This window comes from Pituophis catenifer, unplaced genomic scaffold (assembly GCF_029215685.1).
Source record: "Pituophis catenifer annectens isolate HBS135680 unplaced genomic scaffold, rPitCat1.0.hap2 SCAF_2, whole genome shotgun sequence".
NCBI classification, from domain to species: Eukaryota; Metazoa; Chordata; class Lepidosauria; order Squamata; family Colubridae; genus Pituophis; species Pituophis catenifer.
In genome coordinates this window covers 2,167,381-2,195,082 of record NW_027256882.1, presented here as the reverse complement: position 1 = coordinate 2,195,082, position 27,702 = coordinate 2,167,381, and the positions used below count along the sequence as shown (strand labels likewise).

Sequence of the window (27,702 nt, the reverse complement as noted above, 5' to 3'; positions counted from 1 at the left end):
AAGAGGAACAAATGAAAATATATTTTGTTGTTGTTGTTAGAGATGATGTTATCATGAGCATTTTTTAACAGTAGTTCATTCACTGATCCAGCAAGACTCCTAAGCTTCATTTTTGCCATTCAACAAGTCAATAGGAAATCTCAACTTTCGTACAATCTCACACTTGGCTACAACATCCATGACAATTATTTCAACACCCTTGGCACTTCAGATGCCTTGCTGGACATACTCTCTACTGGAGAAGCCAATATTCCCAACTACAGCTGTGGAAGGAAGGACAACCTGATGGCTGTTCTTGATGGATCTCTTGATGACATCTCCATTCAGATATCAACATTAGTAGGTGCCTACAAAGTCCCACAGGTTTGTTTTTTTTGTTTATCTGGCAAAGTGAGCAGGTTGTTGGTGGGTGGGTAATAGATTCAATCATATCTTTTCGATGGAATTCATGAGCTGCTTTTTTCATGGCCATTGTCATGGCTAGGGATTGGGATCCAGAGTGGGGAGGAGGCATAAATATTTACTCAAGCAAGATTTGAGCAGCTGGACACAATGTTAAATAGGGAACATTTAAGCAAATCTCTAAAATGAACTGAGTTGCATTTGCAGTGCTCTAGAGATAGAAGACATAGCACGTCTATTATCTGAATGTGAATTTTATTAGAAAAGAGAAAGAACAGTATCTTAGACCTCAGTTTAGACAAATGATTATATTCAATCTTGCTGATATTGTGCATTTTGTATTCTTTATGTTGATATGGCTTAAGGGTTAAGAACAATAGACAATTCCAGTGATCTTTTGGAACTCAGGGACCACCAAATGCATAATTTTAAATCCCGTGGACCACTAATATGATTTTTTTAAAAAAAAGATAAATAGTATTTAGTGCAAAATAAAAATGCAAATAATTTTTCTGCAGACCACCAAAATTTTCTCGCAGACCACCAGTGGTCCTTGGACCACCAATTGGTGACTCCTGGACTATTCTAATATGTTTGTGAGAACCACATTGGATGTGTTAAAAGCTTACATTATGGACTTGATCTGATCTAACCATAATACACCATTCTTCATTGCTTCTTCAGATCAGTTATGGAATTGTTTCAGAGGCTCTGAGTGATAAAAGTCAAATTCCTTTTTTCCATCTGTTGCTCCCCCAAAATGGAATCCAGTATCCAGGAATTGTCCAACTTCTCCTCCATTTCAGATGGACTTTGATTGGTCTCTTTGCACCAGACACAGAGGAGGGAGAGAATTTCATGAGAACATTCACTCCTATGCTTGTCAGAAATGGAGTTTGTGTGGTTATCTCAATTACTAGACATACAGAACCTCTCAGAAATGCCATCTCTAAGTGGAGAAAAGTCAATATCTTTGTTCACTTCATAGAATTTGCTTCCCTTGTGGATAGAATTCTCCACATCCATCTAACAATTGAAGGTTTGTCAGGACCCATTGAAGGGAAAGTTTGGATCACAACAATTGTGGAGAAAGTGTCAATGATAAGGTATCCACTTTCCAAATATATTCATAGCATTTGGAACTTTGCTTTTCAGGAAAGAAAATGGCGAAATGATGATACATTTCAACCCTATCTTTTTAAGGATTCCAAATTTGAAGACCAGTCTTTTCGCTGTTCTTTTTCAAAGCATGTCCTTTCTGTCAAGGGCCGGAGACGATGCACCCAGATAGCACCACTGGACATGCAAGAGAAAAAGAATTCAATTCAGATACAAAATGACCAACGTTTTTATAGTGTTGTTAAGACTCTGGTCCATGTCTTGAATGTTGCATATTCCTCAATATCTAGGAGGAGAAAAACAGAGAAGAAAGAGAGATTGGGGGCTCCAAGGCTAGAGCCATGGCAGGTATGGGGTCCTGACAAGGAGCCATCATACCTACTTCCTATTTAGAAAAAAAATCCAATGCTGATGTAGGGGAACTAATGTAGGGGAACCAATCCTGACCAGCTCAAGGTTGACTCAGCCTTCCATCCTTTCCAGGTTGGTAAAAAAGGTACCCAGATTGTTGCTGATTCAATAAACCACTTAGAGAGGGCTGTAAAAGCACTGTGAAGTGGTATATTAGTTTAAGTGTTATTGCTATTTAGGCAAATAGTGAAGTGGGGACTGAACATCTCTCATTCACTAGCTCAGCTTTAAAATGGCTCTTCCTTTTAGGATGTTTCAAGTTACTTTCAAAATTCCTGGATGTTTCAATTCTAGTTCCATCCCTTTCTGGAGAAGAATGAGTTTTGCAATTTTTCCTGGGAGAAACTGTACTTGGACCAAAGTGGAAATGTAGCAGCAGATCTGAATATCATAAGTTGGTTGCTTTTCCCCAATGAGGATCCCATCAAAGAGCAACTGGGGAGTTTTGAAAGACAGAGGCTTATTATCAACCAAGATGCTCTTTCACGGCTAAAGTTGCTCAACAAGGTGGTTGAAAATATTGGCAATTTTTCTCTGTCTGTATGGTTGGTGTTGGGTCCCTGAAAGAGCAGGCTCAGATATTTTTAAAGAGTCCATATCTTACCAGAGTTATTCATGCTTTTGTTTCATCCCACTGGGATAGGCCTCCTGCAGCTAGGAAGGTCATCCAAGGTGTTCAATCAATATGGAACCACAATGATTTGTCCGATATGAGATAATGCCTTAAACTAAAAAAATGAAGGACTGGAAATTATCTTGACTGCTCTCCCCAAGTCTTTCTTGACACTTGTAATAATGAGGGTAAATTTGTAATGAAATGCTACTTAGATTTGATCATTGGCTTGTAAGCCATCTAAAAACCCCTTGAATGCAATTTATTTATCTTGATTGTCAGCTACCTTAAGTCTTCCACTGAAACAAAGATTTCTCCAAATTTAAGGAATAAATAAACGTGGGTCTGTCTTTCCATGTCATCTAATTGTAGTTCTAATTTTGGGAGGCAGTGGAGGACAGGGGGTCCTGGAGTGCTATGGTTCTTGGGGGATGAAAGAGTTGGAAACAAGTAGCAACTAACAACAAAACTGTAATTCTTCAATGGAAAGGACCTTGCCTTAAATACCTGACTTGCAGAGGTGGGTTGCTACCAGTTTGGACCGGTTCGGGAGAACTGTTAGTGGAAATTTGGCATGGTTCCCCGAACGGGTCGTGACCTCTGGCTGGCCATGCCCGCAAACTGATTCCTGCTTGCTCTCCCCTCCCACCTGATGCTCGCTCGCCCTTCCTGCCCACCCACTCTGCCCATCCACTACTTGCAGAATCTAGCCACGTACTTCTGCTCACCACTGCTGGCAAAGGTAAGGCTGCAGGGCATTGGCTGGTGGGTGGGCAGGGGAGGGAGAGCTGGTGGAGGGGGAATATCAGCAGTGGGTGGTGGACTGATGTGTGTGGGGAGGGAGGGGAGCATGCGGGAGATCGTGGCACCGGAGTTCTTCCTCTGCATTTCCACCAGCCAGCTTGGCCTGTGAGGGAAGCATGTGGGAGATCCTAGCTGAAGGTTACTTGTGAGCAATATTGGCTGGGAGAGGAAGGGAAAAAGGCCAATGGTGCTCATGAGGAAACTGAGGCTCCTAAGTGGGGGGGTCGAGTCTCCCCACCCACAACATGTTCACTTGAGGGCATTGCTGGCAGCCACTTCCTGCACCTCCCGTCCTGTGCTCTTCCCTCTGCTGCTCGGCCTCCTCGATGCAAAGAGGCAGGAGGGGGCAGTTTCTTTCACTGCCTGCAAGCTGCTGGCTGCCTCTATTCTGCCGTTTACTTGTGAGCAAGTTTACTCGTGAACACGGTGCTCTCAAGTAAACTGCAGATTACAGGAAGCCGGCAGATCCCTGGTTTACTCCCTCTTCTGCTCGCCTGGCAGAGTGCAGACTGGCAGCTCCAGGTTGTCTCTCAGCCATTGTGTGCAGGGAACAACCTTGCAAAGTAAAGAAAAACTTCTCTTGAGTACGAGAGGTTAATTGCCTGGCAATCACAAGAAATTTTTCTTTACTGTGGCAAAGTGTTTCTCTGCACACAACTTCTGTAACAATGGATACTTTATGTCCAGACCAGGTGTGTGTGTGTGTGTGTGTGTGTGTGTATGTGTGTGTGTGTGTGTGTGTGTGTGTGAGAGAGAGAGAGAGAGAGAGAGAGAGAGAGAGAGAGAGAGAGAGGAAAGAGACAAAGAAAGAGAAAGAAAGAGAAAGAAAGAAAAAGAAAGAAAGAAAGAGGAAGTGTGTCTGTGTGTGAGAGAGAAGAGAGAGACAGACAAAGAAAGGCAGAGAGGAAGGGAGAAAGAGATAAGAAAGAAAGAAAGAAGGAAAGAAAGAAAGAAAGAAAGAAAGAAAGAAAGAAAGAAAGAAGAAGGGAGATAGAGAGATGAGACAGAGAAAGAAAAAGAAAAAGAAAGAAAGAGGAAGGGGGGGAGAGAGAGTAGGGTTGCCAGGTGTCCACTATTTGTGCGGATTAGGATTAGGATTAGGTGTAGTATAGAGAGAAATGAGAACTTCTGTCAGCATCAGCTTTCCTGCTTTAGCTGCCATAAGAAACGGGGAGGGATTAGGTATGGAGCAAAGGGGGGGAAGAGAGCAGGAGGGGGTTTGTCTTTGTAGGAGGGGACTTCGTGGGAATCGAAACTGGATTTCAGAAGGGGATGAGCGACCAACTGTCTCGACATTCCTGATGGATGACGCTGCCAGACGTGTTGCCACCTGACCTTTGGAAGACCTTTAGATTGGCTGAGAAAATATAAACACGAGGGGGGGAAGAAGCTTAGTAGATGCATTTCGCGCGTTTTGGTCACTTCCAGCTTTTCACTGGGATGTTAATCTTTTCATATTCAGTAAAAGTACCAAATTCTTCAAAATGCTTGAGTTTGGGGTTTTCTTTCCTGGATACTGAAGGAAGCATACCTGACATTAAGCTGGAAGTCATCTCAGTCATCCCGGACAAAACCCGAGGGGACTGAAAATCCAAAGTATGTCAGATCAAGGGAGTGATGACGAAGGGAAGATGGGGGCAGCGAGTTCAACCGCCCTCCAGTCGGAAAGAGAAACTGCAGAATGGCTGGAAAAACTCCGTTTGGAACCGGAGGAAGCTAGATGGTCCAAAGGTGTGGGCAGACTGCTGGACTGGGGGGAGAATCCCCGGGGAGTGACGACTTCCAGACCCCGAAAAAGGGAGGCAGTGTGGATGCAACAGCAGAAGGAACGTCTCATGATAGATCAAGCCTTGCAGCTTATCCGTGATGTGGAAGAAAGCAGAAAAAACCGTGAGTCTTTTGAAACTCCTGTGGAGAAGGGGGAAGCAGACCCCAGGGGGGAGGCCGAAGAGACAGCCTGCGGGGGAGAGGAAGAGTTTGAGGAGGGAACATCCCAGGCTTCGGCAGCTCGAGGAAGAGATGCAGCCGGCCAGAGAACCCCAGCCCTGCAGGCCCCCCCCCCCGCAGACGTAAAAAGCCAAAAATCCCCCCCCCTTCCTGGAAAGTTTGATGGAAATCCTAAAACCTTGGGATTTTTCCTGACCTAAGTGTGGAACCACATGCAGGATTGGGGGGAGGACTACGAAACAGATGCGGCTAAAGTCAGAAGCGTTGCGAATGCCCTAGAGGGAGTGGCGGCTGAGTGGATGGTAGTTCTCCACAATAACAACTCCCTCCTGCTGAGAAATTACAACCAGTTCATGAGGGCCCTTAGAAGACGTTTTGAAGACCATTTAGCTGAACGAAAGGCGAGACTCAGAATGAAGAGCATTCAGCAGGGCCGGAGGCCGGTGGCAGAGTATATCCAAGAGTTTCGTGAACTGGCACCTTATATGACAGGCTGGTCAGAAATGGCGCTTTTGGAGAGTTTCAAGGATGGATTGAATGATGAGATATATCGAGATTGCAGGAGCATGGGGGTCCCCGATGATTTGGATAGATGGTACATAGTAGCTGAGGATGTGGAGATCGAGCTGAAACGGAGCGAACTCCGAGGAAGGCGGATGGGGGACCAGTCATCCTCTCTCTACCGTAAGGGGGCGGCCAAGATGACTGGCGGGAAGACCGAATTCAAACCCAAGTCAAAGCCCTTCACCTGTTTCAAATGTGGGAAGGAGGGTCACCGGGCGGCCGAATGTTTCTCCAAACCACCGCCAAAAGCCACCGGGGCCAGCCAAAAGAAAAGCGATAAAATACCCGCCAAAACCCGCGGCACCGCCCTGAAAGGAGAAGTCGTTGAGTTCACTCCCCGGAACCAGCGTGAGTTGGGAACTCCGACCAACGATGACGACAGCGAGACAGACTCCGACTCGGACACCGATGAACGGGTGAGTTACACGGAAGAACCCTTACTCATCCCCGTAGAAGTAAGGGTGCCCTCCACAGGAACTTACGCGCAATTGTTAGCCCTGTTGGACTCGGGATGCACTAGGTGCATAATTAGCCCCAAAGTAGTGGAGGAAATGGGACTGAGACTGAAAACTTTAAAAAGACCCATTGCATTTTGTCAATTAGATGGTCGATTGCAGGGGGGGGCCCAGCTAGTTTTATGACCGAACCCCTTGAACTACAGTTGGGGAATCATATAGAAAAGCTCAGCTTTATCGTAGCACCTGGCATGGAAAGGCCCCTAATTCTAGGACTGCCTTGGCTTCGTAAATGGAACCCACGAGTAAATTGGAAAACGGGGGTCCTGCGCATCCGTACGGCAGAACCACCTCCGGAAAAGGAAGGCCCCTCCCTAAGGGACGACGTAAGACCAGAAGGGGCCGCAGTAGCCATTAACTATATTGAGGGAGAAGAGAAAATTCCAAAGGAATATTGGGACCTCAAGGAAGTGTTTAGTGAAAAAGCGTCTGATAATCTGCCTCCCCACAGGGCCACTGACTGCACCATTGAAATACTCCCAGGGGTGAAGCTTCCCAAACCAAAAATATACCCCATGACACCTCGAGAATTGGAGGAATTGCGGAATTTTATTGACAAAAACTTAGAACGGGGATTTATCGAACGAGCCAAACCCAAGGTAGCAGCGCCAGTAATGTTCCGCGAAAAGAAAGATGGATCCTTCAGATTAGTTGTTGATTATAGAAACATGAACGCCATTTGCGTGGAAAATGTCTATCCCCTCCCACTTATGAAGGACATGTTGGCCCATTTAGGAAAGGGAAAATTTTTTACCAAACTTGATTTAAGAGAGGCATACTACCGAGTGAGAATAAAAGAGGGAGATGAATGGAAGACAGCATTTAATTGCCCACTGGGGTGTTTCCAATTTAGAGTACTCCCTTTTGGACTACAGGGGGCCCCGGCCGTATTCATGCAGTTGATCAACGAAGTGTTGCATGAGCATCTATATAAGGGGGTGTTGGTCTATTTGGACGATATTCTAATTTATTCTGACAACATGGCCGACCATATAAGATTGGTTCGAGCAGTCTTGAATAAACTCAGAGCAGCTGAACTCTATGCTAAACTTTCTAAATGTGAATTCCATCAAGACAAAATCGACTATCTTGGATATCGTATATCGCATGAGGGAATAGAGATGGACCCGGAAAAGGTCCGGGCAGTAATGGAATGGGCCGCACCACGCACCCGTAAACAGTTACAGAGTTTCTTAGGGTTTGCTAACTTTTATAGACAATTTATCCCCTCTTTCGCAAAAATTGCACTGCCAATTACAAACTTGCTCAAAACCAAAGGGGAAATAAAACCCAAACCCTCGAAACCACTAGAATGGACTATGGACTGTCAGGCCGCTTTCGAAAAACTGAAACGGTTGTTTGCAGCTGAACCTGTGCTCAAACACCCCGACATAGAACAACCTTTTGTAATACAAGCGGATGCTAGCGACGTTGCCGTAGGAGCGATACTCTTGCAAAAGAATGAGAATGGAATATTACAACCTTGTGCTTACACATCCCGTAAACTATCTGAAACAGAAAGGAGATGGGCCATATGGGAGAAGGAAGCGTTTGCAGTTAGATGGGCGCTGTTAACATGGAGACAATTTTTAGAAGGGGCAAAACATCCTTTTGAGGTGTGGACTGACCATAAGAATCTAGAAGCATTAAAAACACCACGCAAATTGTCACCCAAACAGGCACGCTGGGCCCAACATTTCAAGCGTTTCAATTTCACTTTACGTTACCTTCCTGGGGGAAAAAATTTCATGGCAGACGCACTTTCCAGATTACCACAGTACAACAGCATAAAGAAGGAACTGGTTCAACCAATGATCCCCTTAACGCAATTGGCAACACCTGTCACTACCAGAGCGCAGAGTAAAACCGATCCAGAACTCTCAGGGGATTTACTCAAAAAGTTACGAGAAGCACTAAAAGCTGACGAGTGGTTTAAAATCCACTCGAATGAATGCACACTTCGCGATGGACTAGCTTGGGTTGGATCAAAATTGTATGTTCCGGCCACATTAAGACCAACCGTATTGAAATATGCGCATGATGCCAAAGCCGCAGGACACTTTGCGTTTGTCAAAACTTTACATCTTGTTAAGAGACAGTTTTGGTGGCCTGCACTAAAAAAGGACATACAGGCATATGTGGCTAGCTGTCCAGTATGTGCCTCGGCTAAAAGACCTCCAGGAAAATCCCCTGGATTACTGCAAAGTGTGGCTAGACCGAACGCCCCATGGAAGGAAATATCTATGGATTTTGTGGTGGACTTACCCGACAGTGAGGGCTGCACTGTCATTTGGGTAGTAACTGATTTGTTTTCCAAACAAGTACATTTCATACCTTGCTCAAAGATCCCTTCAGCAAAAACCCTCGCAAAATTATTTATTCGGCAGATTTACTGACTACATGGGTCTCCGAAAAGAATAATTTCTGATAGGGGTGTGCAATTTACTTCCAGGTTCTGGAGAGAATTTTTAAGATTGATAGGCTCCGCACAGGGGTTGAGTTCCAGTCACCACCCTCAGACAAATGGTGCTTGTGAAAGAACCAATGGGGTGCTCGAACAATACCTTAGGTGTTACGTGAATTACCAGCAGGACAATTGGGTAGACTTGTTGCCATTTGCAGAAGTGGCGTATAACAATTCTGTGCATAGTAGCACCGGATTCACCCCTTTTAAGGTTGCATCGGGCCAGGATTTTGTACCCATTCCCGAGTTACCTCAAGATGATCCCCAAAATCCCTCTTTGATAGATTGGATGGAACAATTAAGGAGCACCTGGACAGTGACTTGGAAGGCATTAGATGAGGCACACCGAGCTCATAAGGCACAAGCCGATAAGAAAAGGTCCCCAGCTCACATTTACAAAGTGGGGGATAAAGTCTATTTGTCTACCAAATACTTACAAACCACCCAGAGGTCAAAAAAGCTGGGGCCTAAGTATGTAGGACCATTCCGGGTGATTAGACTGATAAATCCAGTGACTGTTGAATTAGAATTACCAAAAACCTTGAGACGGATACATCCTGTATTTCATGTTAGTTTATTGAAACCTGAACACTCATCTCCCCTAAGGGTTGATCATAGCAACCCCCCAATTCCCATCCTCATAGAAGGGGAGCAACATTTTGAGGTTAAGGAAATCTTGGACTCTAGAAAACACCATGGTAAAGTCCAATATCTGATTGCCTGGAAACATTTTCCACTATCTCAGGCTGAAAGGGTGAATAAACGGGATGTCCGAGCTCCCAAGAAAGTACAACAGTTCTATGCCAAATACCCTGATAAACCTTGATCATTGTATATATTCTGTTTCTCTTTCTCTTTTTCCTTTTAATTAGGACTAAGGTCTCTTCTGCAAGAGGGGCCGAATGTCAGCATCAGCTTTCCTGCTTTAGCTGCCATAAGAAACGGGGAGGGATTAGGTATGGAGCAAAGGGGGGGAAGAGAGCAGGAGGGGGTTTGTCTTTGTAGGAGGGGACTTCGTGGGAATCGAAACTGGATTTCAGAAGGGGATGAGCGACCAACTGTCTCGACATTCCTGATGGATGACGTAACTTCTGTAACAACAGATACTTTGTGCCCAGACCGTGTGTGTGTGTGTGTGTGAGAGAGAGAGAGAGAGAGGGGGGGGGGGGTTGGGAGAGAGAGAGAGAGGGAGGGGGAGGGAGGGAGGGAGGGAGGGAGAGGGAGAGGAAAAGAAGAAGGAAAGAGACAAAGAAAGAGAAAGAAAAAAAGAGAAAGTATGTTTGTGAGAGAGAGAAGAGAGAGAGACAAAGAAAGACAGAGAGGAAGGGAGAAAGAGACAAGAAAGAAAGAAAGAAAGAAAGAAAGAAAGAAAGAAAGAAAGAAAGAAAGAAAGAAAGAAAGAAAGAAAGAAAGAGAAAAGAGGAAGGGAGAGTGTGTGTGTGTGTCTGTGTGTATGAAAGAGAGAGAAAGAAATAAAGAAAGAGGAAGGAAGAGAGGGCGAAAGAAAACTCTGTGCTATTATTTTTAATTGTTCCATTATTTATCATGTGTTAATATTTTACACTGTCCCTACACCTAGAGTGATTTTATTGCCTTTATCTTGCCCAGGACTACCACATATTTTTCAGGGATTTACATGCATTCAATGTCTATAGTTCAGAGCATAAATATATGTGTGTTTATTTTGTACATCAGATTGCATAAGTCTATCTTAATATGCTATTCCTGGTATGTGATGCTTTGTATACATACAGAGAAAGAAACACTCTTGTGATCTTTGACTTTTAGGCTTCAGCCATAAACATCAGCCATAATACTAATGACTGTTTTGAACAATATGCGCGAATGGCTATTTTATATGTGAAATTATGACTGAAATATTTCGGCACCTATATTGGTTCTCACTCTCAGGAAGTTTCTCCTTAGTTTCAGGTTGCTTCTCTCTTTGTTCAGTTTCCATCCATTGCTTCTTGTTTTACCTTCTGGTGCTTTGGAAAATACATTGCCCCCCCTTCTTTCTGGCAGCCCCTTAAAAGCCTGTTGCCTATCACACTCTTGGGCAAAGCATGGGAGCCATTTCCTCCTTTCAGTGGCCCATGAAAGTACATCTATAGTATGTAGATAATAAAGTTGAAAAAAGGTGAACAACACTTTTACAGAACTATAGATACGTTGAGGCTGGGTGTGACAAGGAATGGCTGGGAGGGGAGGGGCCAGGCGAGGCACCGCTTGACGTGAGTGACATTGGCCACTCCCACCTAGTCACATGACCATCAAACCACACCCTGTGTCACATGACCATCAAGCCATGCCCATAAAATAAGCCACACCCACAGAACCGGTAGTAAACAATTTTACAACCCACCCCTGCTCACTTGGCCTTAGAAATATCTCTTTCCCACACAGGGTTCATACTCATGTCCCATGTGCTGCACAAAAACATGCCTGGCTCACCCTTTTTAAGTGACATGTACTCATGATTTCATCCCCACTCATCCTCACTATAGTTCTAGAAATTAGGCAGTAATGTTTAGTCTTATTTCACCAGCATGGCAGCTGTATGAATTGAAAATATAAATGTAGAGATATAACTCAATAATACCTCATTTGAGGTTGACAGCCTAGTTGGTGAAGATTTTTGTCTTCATATCTTAACTGGAACAAAGATTTGGGTGATTTTCAAAGGGGTGAGGCTTTGCAATATTTTACTTAGTCCAGGAGAAACCTTTTCTTGATCTACTGCTCAGAGTTTTTTTCTTAAGCACAGTTTCATTTTATTTTAGTAAATCAATCTAATAAATAAACATTTGGCAGATATTTTAGAATGAATGTTGTTTTTCTGCTTAGTCTCTGCCTCAGTCCAAATGTGTGGACAATTGTCACCCTGGATTTGTAAAACGGGCTCGGAAAGAAGAACCAATTTGCTGCTATGATTGTATTCCTTGTCCGGAGGGGACTATCTCCACACAGGAAGGTGGGTGACACCACAGGAACTCTGGCTTTCCTGTCTCTCGGTATCAGCTGCCATTGAAAGAAGGTCTTTCTTGGAATGTGAAAGGAGAGACTAAAAAAATAATATTACTGTTTTCTCAGATACTGAAAAATGCACCAAGTGCCCAGATGTCAAATATCCCTCTGATGACAGAATCCAATGTATCCCCAAAAGAATAACCTTTCTGTCCTATGAAGAACATCTGGGCATCATCCTGGTCTCCTTTGCTGTACTCTTGTTTCTAACAACAGGCCTTGTTTTGGTCATATTCCTTAAATACCTAGAAACTCCCATTGTCAAAGCTAACAACCGTGACCTGTCCTACATCCTCCTGGTTTCCCTCTTGCTTTGCTTCTTGTCCTCCTTTCTCTTCATTGGCCGACCAAGGAAAGCCACCTGCCTTCTCCGACAAACAATGTTCAGCATCATCTTCTCAGTAGCTGTGTCTTGTGTGTTAGCCAAAACAATCATGGTAGTGCTGGCCTTCCTGGCCACGAAACCAGGGAACAGGGTGAGGAGATGGTTGGGGAAGAGCTTGGCCAACTCCATCATCCTTTCTGGTTCTGCTGGAAAAATGGTCATTTGTGCAATCTGGCTGGGAGTTTCTCCTCCGTTTCCTGATTTTGACCTGCACTCCCAATCAGGAGTGATCATCCTTCAATGCAATGAAGGCTCTGTGACCATGTTTTATGTGGTTCTCTGCTACATGGGTTTCCTTGCTGCCATTTGCTTCACAGTGGCTTTCCTGGCCAGGAACCTGCCTGGGGCCTTCAACGAAGCCAAACTGATCACCTTCAGCATGCTGGTCTTCTGCAGCGTCTGGATCTCCTTCCTGCCCACCTACTTGAGCACCAAAGGGAAATACATGGTGGCCGTGCAGGTTTTCTCCATCTTGGCTTCTGGGGCTGGCCTGCTGGGCTGCATCTTCCTCCCCAAGTGCTACATTATCATCCTGAGACCAGATCTAAATACTAAGGAACATTTAATGATAAAAGTCGGTATCTGATCATGAAGTAGTTTCTTAGGCTCATAACACTTAATTATTTATTGCAGTTATTATTGAGTTTGTATGGTTGTTGGGACAATTATTTAAAATCAAAAGAAATAAACATACAAAGAATGTAAGACTAACGTAAGATTGTTGTAGGCGAAAAGACAGAAAGAAGGCCAAGCTCTTCAATGCAGGAAAGAGTTTATTGTGCACAGTTCAAACAGTCTGAAGACAAGCAAAGGGTCTGAACAATGATGGCTGCTTTCGGCCAGATATTTATACAGTATAAAGACAAAGTTATTACGAAGAGTGAGACATTTGCTCTCTCCCGTACCCACACACACACAAACACAGCCAGCTGAGAGTTAAGGAAACACTTTGGAACGCACCCAGGTCTTATCTCCCACTTGGCAGTGATAGACACACCGTCTGCCAAATGCCTTTATTTTCACAAACAGAAAGATAAGGTACTTAACGTGCAAAAAGTCCAAGCAGAAATAATATTTCTCTCCGCAGTTCCGAACGAGGCTTTAGTGACTATCCAAGGTTTACTTTTGTTCGTCACAAGGATCACTGACCACTACCCTCTATTATATAGTCTCTAGGGTGTGGTCCAGTGACTCAGTTCTAATCCCTAGCATGCCTCCTAAGCTGCTGCAAACGTTTATCACGCCTTCGGAGGCGTGCGTCCAGGAATGATGTTTCTTCGTCACTCTGATCCGAGCCAGCTGTCTCCCTACTGATCTTCTCTCCCTCGGCCGGCACCTGAGACAATGCCAGAGGGGAGGGGCCTGGAGAGGGAGGCCTGGCTGACTCCTCTTCCTCATGCTCAGAGCTTTCTTCCTCCGATGGGACAGGCTCAGAGGGCGGGGCCACAACACTATCCCCCACCGCAGGGCCCTTCCCCCGGATCTGACGGTCGGGATGGGGTTGGGACGGGAACTGTTCAAGGAAAGCCCGCACCAGGTCAGGGGCCTGAACGGCAGACGCATCCACCCAGGTGAAATCCTTTGGCCCGTATCCCTTCCAGGCGATGAGGTATTGGAAGCGCCCCTTCAGCCAACGGGAGTCCCGGATACTGTCCACCTTGTACGTCGAGGCGTCATCCTCATCGGCTGCGGCTGGGGGGGCAGGCGTCGGCGGGCGGCGGAGATGGCTCGCGGGGGCCTCAGGGACCAGGAGGGACCGATGAAAAACAGGGTGGAACCGCATGGAGCGGGGGTAGAGTCAATCGGTAGGCCACCGGATTGATGACCGCCTCGATAGGGAAGGGACCGATAAAGCGGTGGGCCAGTTTCCTCACCGGCCGGTCCGTGGGGAGGTGTTTCGTGGACAACCACACCCGATCTCCTACTTCCAGCGGTGGCATCGCCCGGCGGGCGCGATCGGCGAACCGTTTATAATCGTGTTGTGGCCCCACCCTCTGAGCCTGTCCCATCGGAGGAAGAAAGCTCCGAGCATGAGGAAGAGGAGTCAGCCAGGCCTCCCTCTCCAGGCCCCTCCCCTCTGGCATTGTCTCAAGTGCCGGCCGAGGGAGAGGAGACAGATGGTTCAGATCAGAGTGATGAAGAAACATCATTCCTGGACGCACGCCTCCGAAGGCGTGATAAACGTTTGCAGCAGCTTAGGAGGCGTGCTAGGGATTAGAACTGAGTCACTGGACCACACCCCAGACACTATATAATAGAGGGTGGTGGTCAAGGATCCTTGTGACGAACAAAGCAAACCTTGGATAGTCACTAAAGCCTCGTCCGGAACTGCTGAGAGAAAGATTTAAAGTGTCAGACATTTGGACTCTTGAGTATTTATCTTTCTGTTTTACTTTGAAAATAAAGTCACTTGGCAGACGGTGTGTCTATCGCTGCCAAGTGGGAGATAAGACCTGGGTGCGTTCCAAAGTGTTTCCTTAACCCTCGACTGGCTGTGTTGGTGTGTATGTGGGTACGGGGACAGATCAAATCCTCTTTCACCCGGATCAGCTGCCGCCGCACCAGTTGCTGCACCGCCTGCAGCTCCAAGAGGAAGTCCCAGGTCTCGGGAACAGGGGAGTCCATGATGGTCAACGGGAAAAGCCGTGGATGGTATCCGACATTGGCATGGAACGGGGTCATCTGGGTGGAGGTGTGTTGGGAGTTATTAAAAGCGAACTCCGCCAGGGGAAGGTACTCGGCCCAGTTGTCCTGCTGCTGGTTGACAAAACAGCGGAGGTACTGCTCCAGTATGCCGATGACCTTCTCCGTGCCCCCGTCAGTCTCCGGATGGTGCGACGACTACAGGCACACCTGCACCTCCAGCGCGGCCATCAGGCTTTTCCAGAAGCGGGCCGTGAACTGGGCCCCGCGGTCCGAAACCACACTGTCCGGCAGGCCGTGGAGGCAGAAGATATGTTGCAGGAACAGGCGAGCCGTGGTACGGGCCGAGGGCAGGCCGCGGCACGGGATGAAATGTGCCATCTTTGTGAGCACATCCACCACCACGAGGACGGGTGTGTATGTAGCGGACAGGGGCAGGTCTGTCAGGAAGTCCATGGAGATGGCTCCCCACGGTCTCTCCGGTGTCGGCAGTGGCTGGAGGAGTCCAGGAGGGGGGCCGGACGCGGCTTTGGCCTGTCAGCACGTCACACAGGACGTCACGTAGGTGTGCACGTCGTGCCATACCCGAGGCCACCAAAAAGTCTGCATCACCAAGTTCAAAGTCTTAAAGAAGCCGAAGTGCCCTGCCGCAGGGTTGTCATGGCACTGGTTCATGACGAGGGCTCGGAGCGGACTTGTGGGCACGTACAGCCAACCCCGGTGTCTGAGCAAGCCCTCCACCACGGTCCATGGGGACGTGGGGCTGACGTCCGCTCTCCGCTGCTGTCACCAGTTGCCCCGTCGCTGCGCTTCCAGCACCTGAGCCCGCAGGTCCACCGGTTCCTGGACCGCAGCCAAGGAGTCCGCTGGCAGCACCGTCCGGGGGAGAAGGGAGTCCTTGGGGCAAAAGTATTCCGGCTTACGGGATAGCACATCCGCCCTCTGGTTGAGGTTGCTCGGAATGTATGTGACGTGGAAGTTGAACCGGGCGAAAAACAACGACCACCGGATCTGCCGCTGGTTCAACTTCCTGGCCGTGGTGAGGTGCTCCAGGTTCCGATGGTCCGTCCGCACCTCCACCTGGTGTCAGGCCCCCTCGAGGTGATGTCGCCAAGCCTCGAATGTGGCCTTGATGGCCAGCAACTCCTTTTCCCAGATCGTGTAGTTGCGCTCGGAAGGGTTGAGTTTCCGGGAGTAGTATGCACAGGGAAAAAGAGTGCTGCCATCCACCGGAGCCTGTAACAGCACCGCCCCAATCACCACGTTGGACGCGTCCGTCTCCACCACGAACGGACGGTGTGGATTGGGGTGCCTCAGGACTGGGTCCATGAGGAAGGCCTGCTTGAGGACCTCGAAGGCCTGCTGCTGTGGGGGCCCCCACTGGAACGGGACCTTCTTCCGAAGTAGCTGGGTCAACGGCAAGGTCAGGGTGGCGAAGCCCAGGATGAAGGTCCGATAGTAGTTGGCGAATCCCAACAGACGCTGGATGTCCTTCACCCAACACGGGGGTTCCCAACTGTGCAAGGCCTCCACCTTGCGCGGGTCCATCGCGATGCCCTCGGGGGTGATGATGTGCCCAAGGAACTCTATGGAAGTCTGGAAGAAGTAGCATTTCTCCAACTTCGCATAGAGCTGGTGCTCCCACAGGCGCTGCAGGACCTGGCGGACATGCTGGAGGTGACTTTCCGGGGTCCGGGAATAGATCAAAATGTCATCCAAGTAGATCACCATGAACCGATCCAGCATGTCCCGGAACACATTGTTCATCAAGTGCTGGAAGACTGCGGGGGCGTTGGTCAACCCGAACGGCATGACGGTATACTCGAAGTGTCCATACCGAGTGCCGAACGCCATCTTCCACTTGTCCCCCTCTCTCATGCGCACCAGGTTGTAGGCCCCTCGGAGATCAAGCTTAGTGAAGATCGAGGCCTCCCGCAACCTCTCCATCAGCTCCGGGATCAGCGGCAGGAGGTAGCGATTTCACACTGTGATGGCATTCAAGCGCTGGTAGTCGCAACACAGGCGCAAGTCCCCCATCTTCTTTTTAATGAAGAGGACCGGGGCCGAGAGTGGGGAGGTCGAAGGCCGGATGAACCCACGGGCCAGGTTCTTTTCCAGAAAGTCCCGTAAGGCGGCCAGCTCGGGCTCTGACATGGAGTACAGGTGTCCCGAGGGCAGGGGCGCATTGGGCATTAGGTCCACCGCACAGTCGTAGGGTCGGTGCGGGGGCAAGCGGTCCGCCTCCTTCTCGCTGAACACGGCGAGGGGCGTCAGCTCCGGAGGCAAGGAGACGTTTGGGGCAGAGACGTCCTGGCCGGCGCAGGTGTGGCGAAGGTGGTCGACACACTGCAGGCTCGGGAACAAGATGGCGTTTCTTGACCACGCCACCTGAGGGTTGTGCGCCCGAAGCCAGGCCATCCCCAGGACCAAGGGAAAGTGCAGATCCGCCGTTACGTAAAACTGGATCGCCTCCTCGTGGTTCCCAATGGCGAGGCGCAAGGGCTGGGTAGCGGTTTTGATGGGCCCCGCCACGAGTTCCCGCCCATCTATAGTTTTGACCCTCAACGGAGGGTCCACTGGAACAAAGGGGACTTTGTAATGGGCCACAAAGGCCTGGTCCATAAAGTTCGTGGTGGCCCCCGAGTCCACCAGCGCGTGCGCCTGGAGCCCCTCCGACCGGTTAGCCAACACCCGGGTGTTCAAAATCAGGTGCCGAGGGGGCTCACAGTCCACAGCCGCTGACTCTGGCGGGGCATGGTCACGTGCCTGACCCAGAGTTTCCCCTAGGCCAGGCCTGGCACGTTTCCCGTCTGGTCACGCCGAGACTCCGGAACAGGCTTGAGCGGTCCACGCTGCTTCCGGGGAAACGAGGCGGCAAAATGTCCCGCCTCGCCGCAATAGAGGCACAACCCCCCTTGACATCTCCGCATCCGCTCCTGGGCCGTCAGTTGAGGTCTGGCTGCTCCGAGCTCCATGGGCTCCTCAGCTGTTTCCACAAAACGCTGTGCGGTGTGAAGCAGTCGGTGTGAAACGTGGGGGTGCCGATGCTGTCGGTGGTTCCGGAAGAGCCCGATGGGGCCATCGCTGTTGCAGGCGGGCATCGATGTGCAGGCATTGGGTCACCAGCGCGTCGAGGGTCGGTGGCACCTCCACACGAACCAGCTCGTCCTGCATCTCGTTGGAAAGGCCGTCCTGGAAGGCGTCCATCAGCGCCACCTCATTCCAAGCTGAATCCTGGCCTAGCAGTCGGAACTCTGCAATATAGTCCTGCAGGGGGCGCTTGCCTTGGCGGAGGTCCTTGATGCGCCTCGCTGCCGTCTGCACCCGGAGGGGGTCCTCAAACATGGTGCGCAGGTGTTGTAAAAAGCCCTGAAAGTCCAGGAGCAAGGGGCTATCTTGCAACAACAGGGGCGTGGCCCATCGGGCAGCAGTGCCAGAGAGGGAGCTGATAACAAATGCCACCCGAGCCCGGTCATCCGGAAAATCCTCCGGCCTCATCGCCATGAACAGTTGGCATTGTCCCAAGAAGGCCGGAAACATCTCCTGCTGCCCAGAAAACCTATCTGGCACGTTCACTGGGCATCTCGGATGGGGAGGGGGAGGAGGTGGAGCTGCAGGAGCATTTCCCAAAGCAAGTTGGGCAGTTAGCTGTGCTACTTGCTGTTGCAGAAGCCAATTGGCCTCCAGCATCTGCTGTATCTGCTGCTGCAGCTGTTGGTCCATCGTGGGTTAACGATGGAGTATGTGGTGACGAACAAGATGATCTGTCCCCGTACCCACACACACACAAACACAGCCAGCCGAGGGTTAAGGAAACACTTTGGAACGCACCCAGGTCTTATCTCTCACTTGGCAGCGATAGACACACCGTCTGCCAAATGCCTTTATTTTCACAAACAGAAAGATAACGTGCAAAAGATAACTTAACGTGCAAAAAGTCCAAGCAGAAATAATATTTCTCTCCGCAGTTCTGAACGAGGCTTTAGTGACTATCCAAGGTTTACTTTTGTTCGTCACAAGGATCACTGACCACTACCCTCTATTATATAGTCTCTGGGGTGTGGTCCAGTGACTCAGTTCTAATCCCTAGCACGCCTCCTAAGCTGCTGCAAACGTTTATCACGCCTTCGGAGGCAAGCGTCCAGGAATGATGTTTCTTCGTCACTCTGATCCGAGCCAGCTGTCTCCCTACTGATCTCCTCTCCCTCGGCCGGCACCTGAGACAATGCCAGAGGGGAGGGGCCTGGAGAGGGAGGCCTGGCTGACTCCTCTTCCTCATGCTCGGAGCTTTCTTCCTCCGATGGGACAGGCTCAGAGGGCGGGGCCACAACAACATTTCACACGTAGAGGTTACCCTTTAATCTATCTCTAGGAAAGACATAACAGCCCTCTTCTCACAGGTTCAGGTTCTCAGCTCCGGAGCTCAAGACATAATAAAAGAGGAGATAAGGGGCTCAAAGGCACCTCAAGAGCAGTAAAGAGGACAGTAAGGAAAGCAATATTTCTTCTCTAGGATATACATGACATTTGGGGTGTAATAAACATTAAACAACAGGATGTATCTGTTTAGGGTCAGTTTGCCCTTTTACAATTCTGTACCTACGTCAAATACCGTTTGTCATCTCAGCACCTTGGCACGGAAGAGGCACTTCTGTCTTGACCAAAGATTTGGATTTCTAATATTTGAGTTTCATCCCAATATCGAATCTTAGCCTGGCTCAAGATAATCATCAAAGTTTAAAATGAATTAATTAATAATTGAAATTGTCATGAAACTACTGAAGGACAAGATATGAAATGAGATTTTATTATTGTATAGGACTGACTAATTGAATAAATAAACAGACAAATGCTTGAAACAACTTTACCGGTCAGTCGGTGGGAACCTCTTCAGTCCATTTAAAAAGATAGAACATCATGTCTTTCCCAGTTTGTAAAATCTTTAATTTTTGTAATCTTTTGTAATATGCAGCAAAGAGGTGATTTTAGAGTCGTTTTTGGAAAACTTTCCTCAGCTGAACCTGGGGAAAGTCTAAAACTCTTTTGGCCAGGTGTTCAAAGCCATTGATGAACCCAGTTCCTGACCTGCCAGGAATGAGCTCATCCTCCCTTGAGCTGACCTCTGAGGAGGAATCTGGGGAGTTGTCCAAGGGCGACATCATACTGCCTGCTGTTTATTTAGTAAACATAGAGACTTCAAAATATAAATGTTCTCGGTGTCTTACATGAATACTGAAGTACAAGTAGAAAGAAAAAAAAGTCTATCCCCATAACATATTCCATATTTACCCAATGATGCAGTTGGCCAATTATCAATTTCTAAACCCTTTGTCTCAAATATCACCCAAAGTTGATATTTCTAGGGCAAATGAAATTTCACTATCGCATGAGCATTTTTAAAATCACTTCCAATTTGTGATTAATACAGGAACATCTAAAAGAAAAGTAAATTACAAACAAGTCCTATTCTTAACATTAGGCAGGGTTCATGGTTACAGATTTCTTCCTTTACATTAGAATACAGGCAATATTAGAATTAAGCATCATCAACATAAGTGTCAGGGTTCCAAGTAAAACCGCCACAAAAGAAGACTCCAAAGCTTGAATTTCCTCAAAGTTCCATTTTATTAGAGATGTCATATTGGCACATCTGTGAAAACCCAAATCTGAAAGTTTCCAGGTTTTCCCCACCCAAAAGAAAGTTCAAGTCCTTTCTCCCTGCACTAACATGTCCATCACATGATCCAGTCAGGCACCATCCAAAACTGGAGATGCCTCCCAGTCACCTCATCACAGCTTCAGGGCAAGGTGGCCTTGACTATCTGAGAAAAGAATGTTATTTTGACTACATATCATCCATACTCTACGCAATCCTGCTCCCATTTTTCCACAGTAGAAAATGTGGCAGGCCTGGAAACCCAAATGTAAAAGATGGCTTCCACGTCTGACACTAAGGTGGAACCAAACTCTATAGTTCTGGGTGACCTTCCCCAGGAGTCTCTGGAGAGAAGAGAGTACATTGAAGGACAACACCCAATTTCCTGGGTGTCAACTATCTTTCTTCAGCATCATTTTCTAGACATGTTCAGAAAGGAAGGACCACAACCACTTCAGACCAGTGCCCTCTAGGAGTATATCTATGATTTTTCATTATGCTTTTTTCCAGTTTCTCCTCTGCACATGGAGGCCCAGAGGTAGTTCAGGATCCCCAGAGGAGATGTTGCTTCTTACAGTAATTATTAAAATCCTGGTCTGTGAGATCTCTCCTGATATTTCTCCAGTGATCGCCTTTGATGTAAACCACAGACTGAAGCAACTTGAAAGGGATCTTGCATCAGAAAAGGATAAATGTCTCACGTCACACTCCATGTGGCACAAATTTTGGGACATTCAGGGACTGTGCTTCTTGAATGCGCCTTTCCTTTCTCTCCTTTCCAGGTGAAATTCTGTTTATCTCTCTCTCAGTCAAGAAAGTCACTCTCATTTCCATTTTTGAATGGTGCTTTGAATTCTTCGAATGCAATTGTTCTTCCTTAGAAATAGGAAGGGGATTGATTCATACCCATGAATTATGGATCTCCTCCTTCCGCTTCTGCTGCTGCTGATGTCCCAGCCAGTTTCTGGGAAACTGAGAATGAAGTGCCTGCTGAGTTTGGAGGAACATGAGGGAAGAAAACTATGGAGCTATTACAGACCAGGAGACCACCTCATTAGTATAATCTCCATTGCCACAATAATATCTGAAATAATGCTGTCTTTCAACACAGCTCCTCATACTCAAGCTCCCTTGTAAGTCATTCAGTGTGATGGAGTTGCATTCCTTCCATTTGCAGTCCTAACACTCGTCTTTGTTTTTTTCAGTTACTCCTATATTGCAGGACCTGTTTAATTTCTTCAATCATTTAGCTTTCCATAGCTTTTCTCCTATGTCTTATTTTAAGAGACCCGAATCCAAAGATGGAACAGCCCCGCCCCCCAAATTCCAAATTATTTTCCCCTCTCATAAAATCCTGAGTTAATCACAACTAGCTTATTGAAAAGTTTGTAGTTGCCTCTGCCCCACCCATTTCCCTATTTTTATAACCATTCATTGATATTCAATGCCTGACCCTGGTATGGAATAGAAGATGGCTTGTTTTTAGACTTGCTTTTCTGGATCATTTATAAGTCCTCTTTGCTGATGATTCTATTTTAATGATTGAATTATTTTGAATCTTGGTCATTTCACAAATTAAAAACAAGCACTATTACAAATAATGATATATTTTAAATATTAAATCTCCATCCACCCTTCTCAATACTCATAACAATTAAACAGTGATGGGTGACTATAACTTTATTCTTATGTTGGACACTTTTGGCTTAAGAGTGAATGGGCTGATGGAGAGAAAGAGGAACAGATGAAAATATATTTTGTTTTTGTTGTTAGAGATGATGCTATGATGAACATTTTTTTTACAGTCATTCAACTACTAATTCAGAAAGAATCCTAACCTTCATTTTTGACATTCAACAAGTCAACAAGAAATCTCAGCTTTTGTACAATCTCACACTTGGCTACAACATCCATGACAATTATTTGAACACCCTTGGCACTTCAGATGCCTTGCTTGACATTCTATCTACTGGAGAAGCCAATGTTCCCAACTACAGCTGTGGAAAGAAGGACAACCTGATGGCTGTTCTTGATGGATCGCTTGATGACATCTCCATTCAGATGTCAACATTAGTAGGCACCTACAAAGTCCCACAGGTTTTTTGTGTGTTTCTTTATCTGGTAAAATGAGCAGACTAGTGATGGGTGGGTAATAGATTCAGTCATATCTTTTCCATGGAATTCATGAGCTGCTTTTCTCATGGCTATAGTCATGGCTAGGGATTGGGATACACAGGAGGCATAAACATTTACTCGAGCAAGACTTGAGTAGCTGGACACAATGTTAAATATGGAACATTTAAGCAAATCTCTAAAATGAACTGATTTGCATTTGCAGTGATCGAGAGTTAGAAGACATAACATGTCTATTATCTGAATGTCAATTTTATTAGAAAAGAGAAAGAGCAGTATCTTAGACACCAGATTAGACAAATAATTATATTCAATCTTGTTAATATTCTTCATTTTGTATTCTTTATCTTGATATGGCTTAAGGATTAAGAACAATAGACTGTTCCAGATGTCACCAAACCTTCGGACTTCAGGGACCACCAAATTCATTATTTTAAATCCCGTGGATTTTAGCAAAAGATAAATAGTATTTAGTGCAATATAAAAATGCAAATAATTTTCTCGCAGACCACCAAAATTTTCTCGCAAACCACCAGTGGTCCATGGACAACCAGTTGGTGATCGTTGGATTATTCTCATATGTTCATGAGAACCACACTGGATATTTTAAAATCTTACATTTTGGATATGATCGGATCTAACCATAATACACCATTCTTCATTGCTTCTTCAGATCAGTAATGGAATTGTTTCAGAGGCTCTGAGTGATAAAAGTCAAATTCCTTTTTTCCATCAGATGCTCCCCCAAAATGGGATCCAGTATCCAGGAATTGTCCAACTCCTCCTCTATTTCAGTTGGACTTTGATTGGTCTCTTTGCACCAGACTCAGAGGAGGGAGAGAATTTCATGAGAACTTTCACTCCTATGCTTGTCAGAAATGGAATTTGTGTGGTTATCTCAATGCCTAGACATACAGAACCTCTCAGAAATGCCATCTCTAAGTGGAGAAAAGTCAATGTCTTTGTTCACTTCATAGAATTTGCTTCTATTGTGGATAGAGTAAACCACATCAATTTAGCAATTGAAGGTTTGCCAGGACCTATTGAAGGGAAAGTCTGGATCACCACAATCATGGAGAAAATGACAATAAAAGGGCATCCACTTTCCAAATATATCCATAGCATTTGGGTCTTTGCTTTTCAGGAAAGAAAATGGCCAAATGATGATGCCTTTCAACCCAGTCTTTTTAAGGATTCCAAATCTGAAGACCAGTCTTTTCACTGTTCTTTTTCAAAGCATGTCCTTTCTGTCAAGGGCCGGAGACGTTGCACCCAGATAGCACCACTGGACATGCAAGAGAAAAAGAATAGAATTCAGATAAAAAATGACCACCGTATTGACAGTGTTGTTGACTGGCCCATGTCTTGAATGTTGCATATTCCTCAACATCTAGGAGGAGACAAATGGAGAAGAAAGAGAGATTGGGGGCTCCAAGGCTAGAGCCATGGCAGGTATGGGGTCCTGACAAGGATCCATCATATCTAGTTTCTATTTAGAAAAAAATCAGTGCTGATGTAGGAGAACCATTGTTCTAGAAAAAACGAACAGGTTTGGCCAAGCGGAGGCCAGATTTAGTTCACAGAATTTTGTTTCAAAAAGCAGGCACTGAGACAATTATATTTTGATATTAAACATTGCTATTATAAAATCATTTAAAATGTATACATTGTAAATAAATTCCTGTACTTATGGGTTTGTAAGTAGCATGGCAAAATTTTATATTCATAAATTTCAGCTAAACCTGGGAGCATTAGCCTAACCCTTTCTCAATGCAGAAATTCAGTTAAAGCCTTTCGAACTGATGGCTACTTAGTCTTTGCATTTAGCTGTGCCATTTATGTGAATGCTAACCCTAACCCTAACCCTAACTCACTGCTCACTGCCAGGAGTTCAATTCTGAGCAGCTCAAGGTTGACTAAGTCTTCCATCCTTCCCAGCTTGTTAAAATGTGTATCCAGATTGTTGCTGATTGTATAAACCACTTAGAGAGGGCTGTAAAAGCACTGTGAAGTGATATATAAGTCTAAATGTTATTGCTATTCAGGCAAATAGTGAAGAGGAGACTGAACATCTCTTGTTCACTAGCTCAGCTTTAAAATTGCTCCTCCTTTTATGATATTTCAACTTGCTTTCAAAATTCCTGGATGTTTCAATTCTAGTTCCATCCCTTTCTGGAGAAGAATGAGTTTTGCAATTTTTCCTGGGAGAAACTGTACTTGGACAAAAGTGGAAATGTAGCAGGAGATCTGAATATCATAAGTTGGTTGCTTTTCTCCAAGGAAGATTCCATCAAAGAGCAACTGGGGAGTTTTGAAAGACAGAGGCTTATTATCAACCAAGATGCTCTTTCACGGCTAAAGTTGCTCAACAAGGTGGTTGAAAATATTGGTAACTTTTCTCGGTCTATATAGTTGGTGTTAGGGTCCCCTGAAAGAGCAGGCTCAGATATTTTTTAACAGCCCATATCTGACCACAGTTATTCATGCCTCTGTTTCACCCCACTGGGATAGGTCTCCTGCTGCTAGGAAGGTCATCCAAGGTGTTCAATCAATGTGGAACCACAATGACTTGTCCGATATGAGAATGCCTTAAACTAGAAAAATGAAGAACTTAAATTTGCCTTGACTGCCCACCCTCCAATAATGAGGGTCAATTTGTAATATAATGCTATTTATATTTGGTCTTTGGCTTTGAAACAATTTTTTATCTTGATTGTCTTACATTAAAACAAAGAATTATCCAAGAGTTGGACACAACTATCAATTAACAACAAAACTGTAATTCTTCAATGGAAAGGGCCTTGTCTTGAATACCTCACTTGGCCTTAGAAATATCCCTTTCCCACACAGGGCTCATACTCATGTCCCATGGGCTGCAGCAAAAGATGGCTGACTTAACCTTTTTGAGTGACATGTTCTCATGATTTCATCTCTACTCGTCCTCACTATAATTCTAGAAACTAGATAGTAATCTTTAATCTTATTTCACCAGCATGGCAGCTGTACAAATTGAAAATATAAATGTACAGGCATAACTTAATAATACCTCATTTGAATTTGGCAGCCCTAGTTTGTGAAGGATTTTTTCTTATATATTAAGTGGAACAAGGATTTGGATTATTTTCAAAGGGGAGTGGCTTTACAATCTTTTATGTTTTCCTCATCTATTGCTCAGAAGTGTCTTTCTTAAGCACAGTTTCATTTTAATCAATCAATCTAAGAAATAAAAATTTATTTATTTATTTATTATTTATTTATTTATTTGTTCAACTTGGATGCCGCCTTTCTCCGAAGACTCAAGGCAGCTTACAATGCATTTAAAAACCATATATAAAAACATTAAAAATTAAAACATTAAAAACAATTAAAACTCATTCACACCATTCATGGAGGATCTCACCAGATTGCAACAGCGAGATCAACGGCCTAGGCCTGCTGGAAAAGCCAGGTCTTCACTGCTTTTCGGAAGGCCAATAGGGTGGGGATGGTCCGGATCTCAGGAGGTAACTGGTTCCAGAGAGCTGGGGCAGCCACAGAGAAGGCCCTCCCCCGCAGGCCTGCCAGCCGGCATTGTTTAGCTGATGGGACCTGGAGGAGACCAACTCTGTGGGATCTTACTGGTCACTGGGAGCTATGCGGTAGAAGGCAGATTTGGCAGATATTTTGGAATGAATTTTGTTTTTGTGCTTAGTCTCTGCCTCAGTCCAAATGTGTGGACAATTGTCACCCTGGATTTGTAAAACGGGCTCGGAAAGAAGAACCCATTTGCTGCTATGATTGTATTCCTTGTCCGGAGGGGACCATCTCCACACAGGAAGGTGGGTGACACCAGAGGAACTCTGGCTTTCCTATCTCTCAGTATCAGCTGTCATCCAAAGAAGGTCTTTCTTGGAATGTGAATGGAGGGACTATAGAAATAATATTACTTACTATTTTCTCAGATACTGAAAAATGCACCAAGTGCCCAGATGACAAATATCCCACTGATGACAGAATCCAATGTATCCCCAAGAGAATAACCTTCCTGTCCTATGAAGAACATCTGGGCATCATACTGGTCTCCTTTGCTGTACTCTTGTTTCTAACCACAGGCCTTGTTTTAGTCATATTCCTTAAATACCTAGAAACTCCCATTGTCAAAGCTAACAACCGTGACCTGTCCTACATCCTCGTGGTTTCCCTCTTGCTTTGCTTCTTGTCCTCCTTTTTCTTCATGGGCCGACCAAGGAAAGCCACCTGCCTTCTCCGACAAACAATGTTCAGCATCACCTTCTCAGTAGCTGTGTCTTGTGTGTTAGCCAAAACAATCATGGTAGTGCTGGCCTTCCTGGCCACGAAACCAGGGAACAGGGTGAGGAGATGGTTGGGGAAGAGCTTGGCCAACTCCATCATCCTTTCTGGCTCTGCTGGAAAAATTGTAATTTGTGCAATCTGGCTGGGAGTTTCTCCTCCGTTTCCTGATTTTGACCTGCACTCCCAATCAGGAGTGATCATCCTTCAGTGCAATGAAGGCTCTGTGACCATGTTTTATGTGGTTCTCTGCTACATGGGTTTCCTTGCTGCCATTTGCTTCACAGTGGCTTTCCTGGCCAGGAACCTGCCTGGGGCCTTCAACGAAGCCAAACTGATCACCTTCAGCATGCTGGTCTTCTGCAGCGTCTGGATCTCCTTCCTGCCCACCTACTTGAGCACCAAAGGGAAATACATGGTGGCCGTGCAGGTTTTCTCCATCTTGGCTTCTGGGGCTGGCCTGCTGGGCTGCATCTTCTTCCCCAAGTGCTACATTATCATCCTGAGACCAGATCTAAATACTAAGGAACATTTAATGATAAAAGTCGGTATCTGATCATGAAGTAGTTTCTTAGGCTCATAACACTTAATTATTTATTACAGTTATTATTGAGTTTGTATGCTTCTTTTGACAATTAAGGCAGGGGTGAAATCTAAAATTTTTCTCTACCGGTTTTGCAGGCATGGCTTGGTGGGGAGGTTTCCTGTGACTGAGTGGGTGTGGCCCAC

General features: G+C 46.0%; 1 protein-coding gene across 1 annotated transcript; it reads left to right on the top strand.

The window, feature by feature from the left end:
- The first annotated feature begins 285 nt into the window (after positions 1 to 285).
- LOC139309239 (vomeronasal type-2 receptor 26-like) lies at positions 286 to 27,529 on the top strand. Its single transcript, XM_070933301.1, has 5 exons — positions 286 to 363; positions 1,087 to 1,869; positions 2,227 to 2,439; positions 11,687 to 11,813; positions 26,625 to 27,529. Exons 1-5 carry the CDS (start codon positions 286 to 288, stop codon positions 27,527 to 27,529), a joined length of 2,106 nt encoding a protein of 701 aa, XP_070789402.1.
- Positions 27,530 to 27,702: the final 173 nt, after the last annotated feature.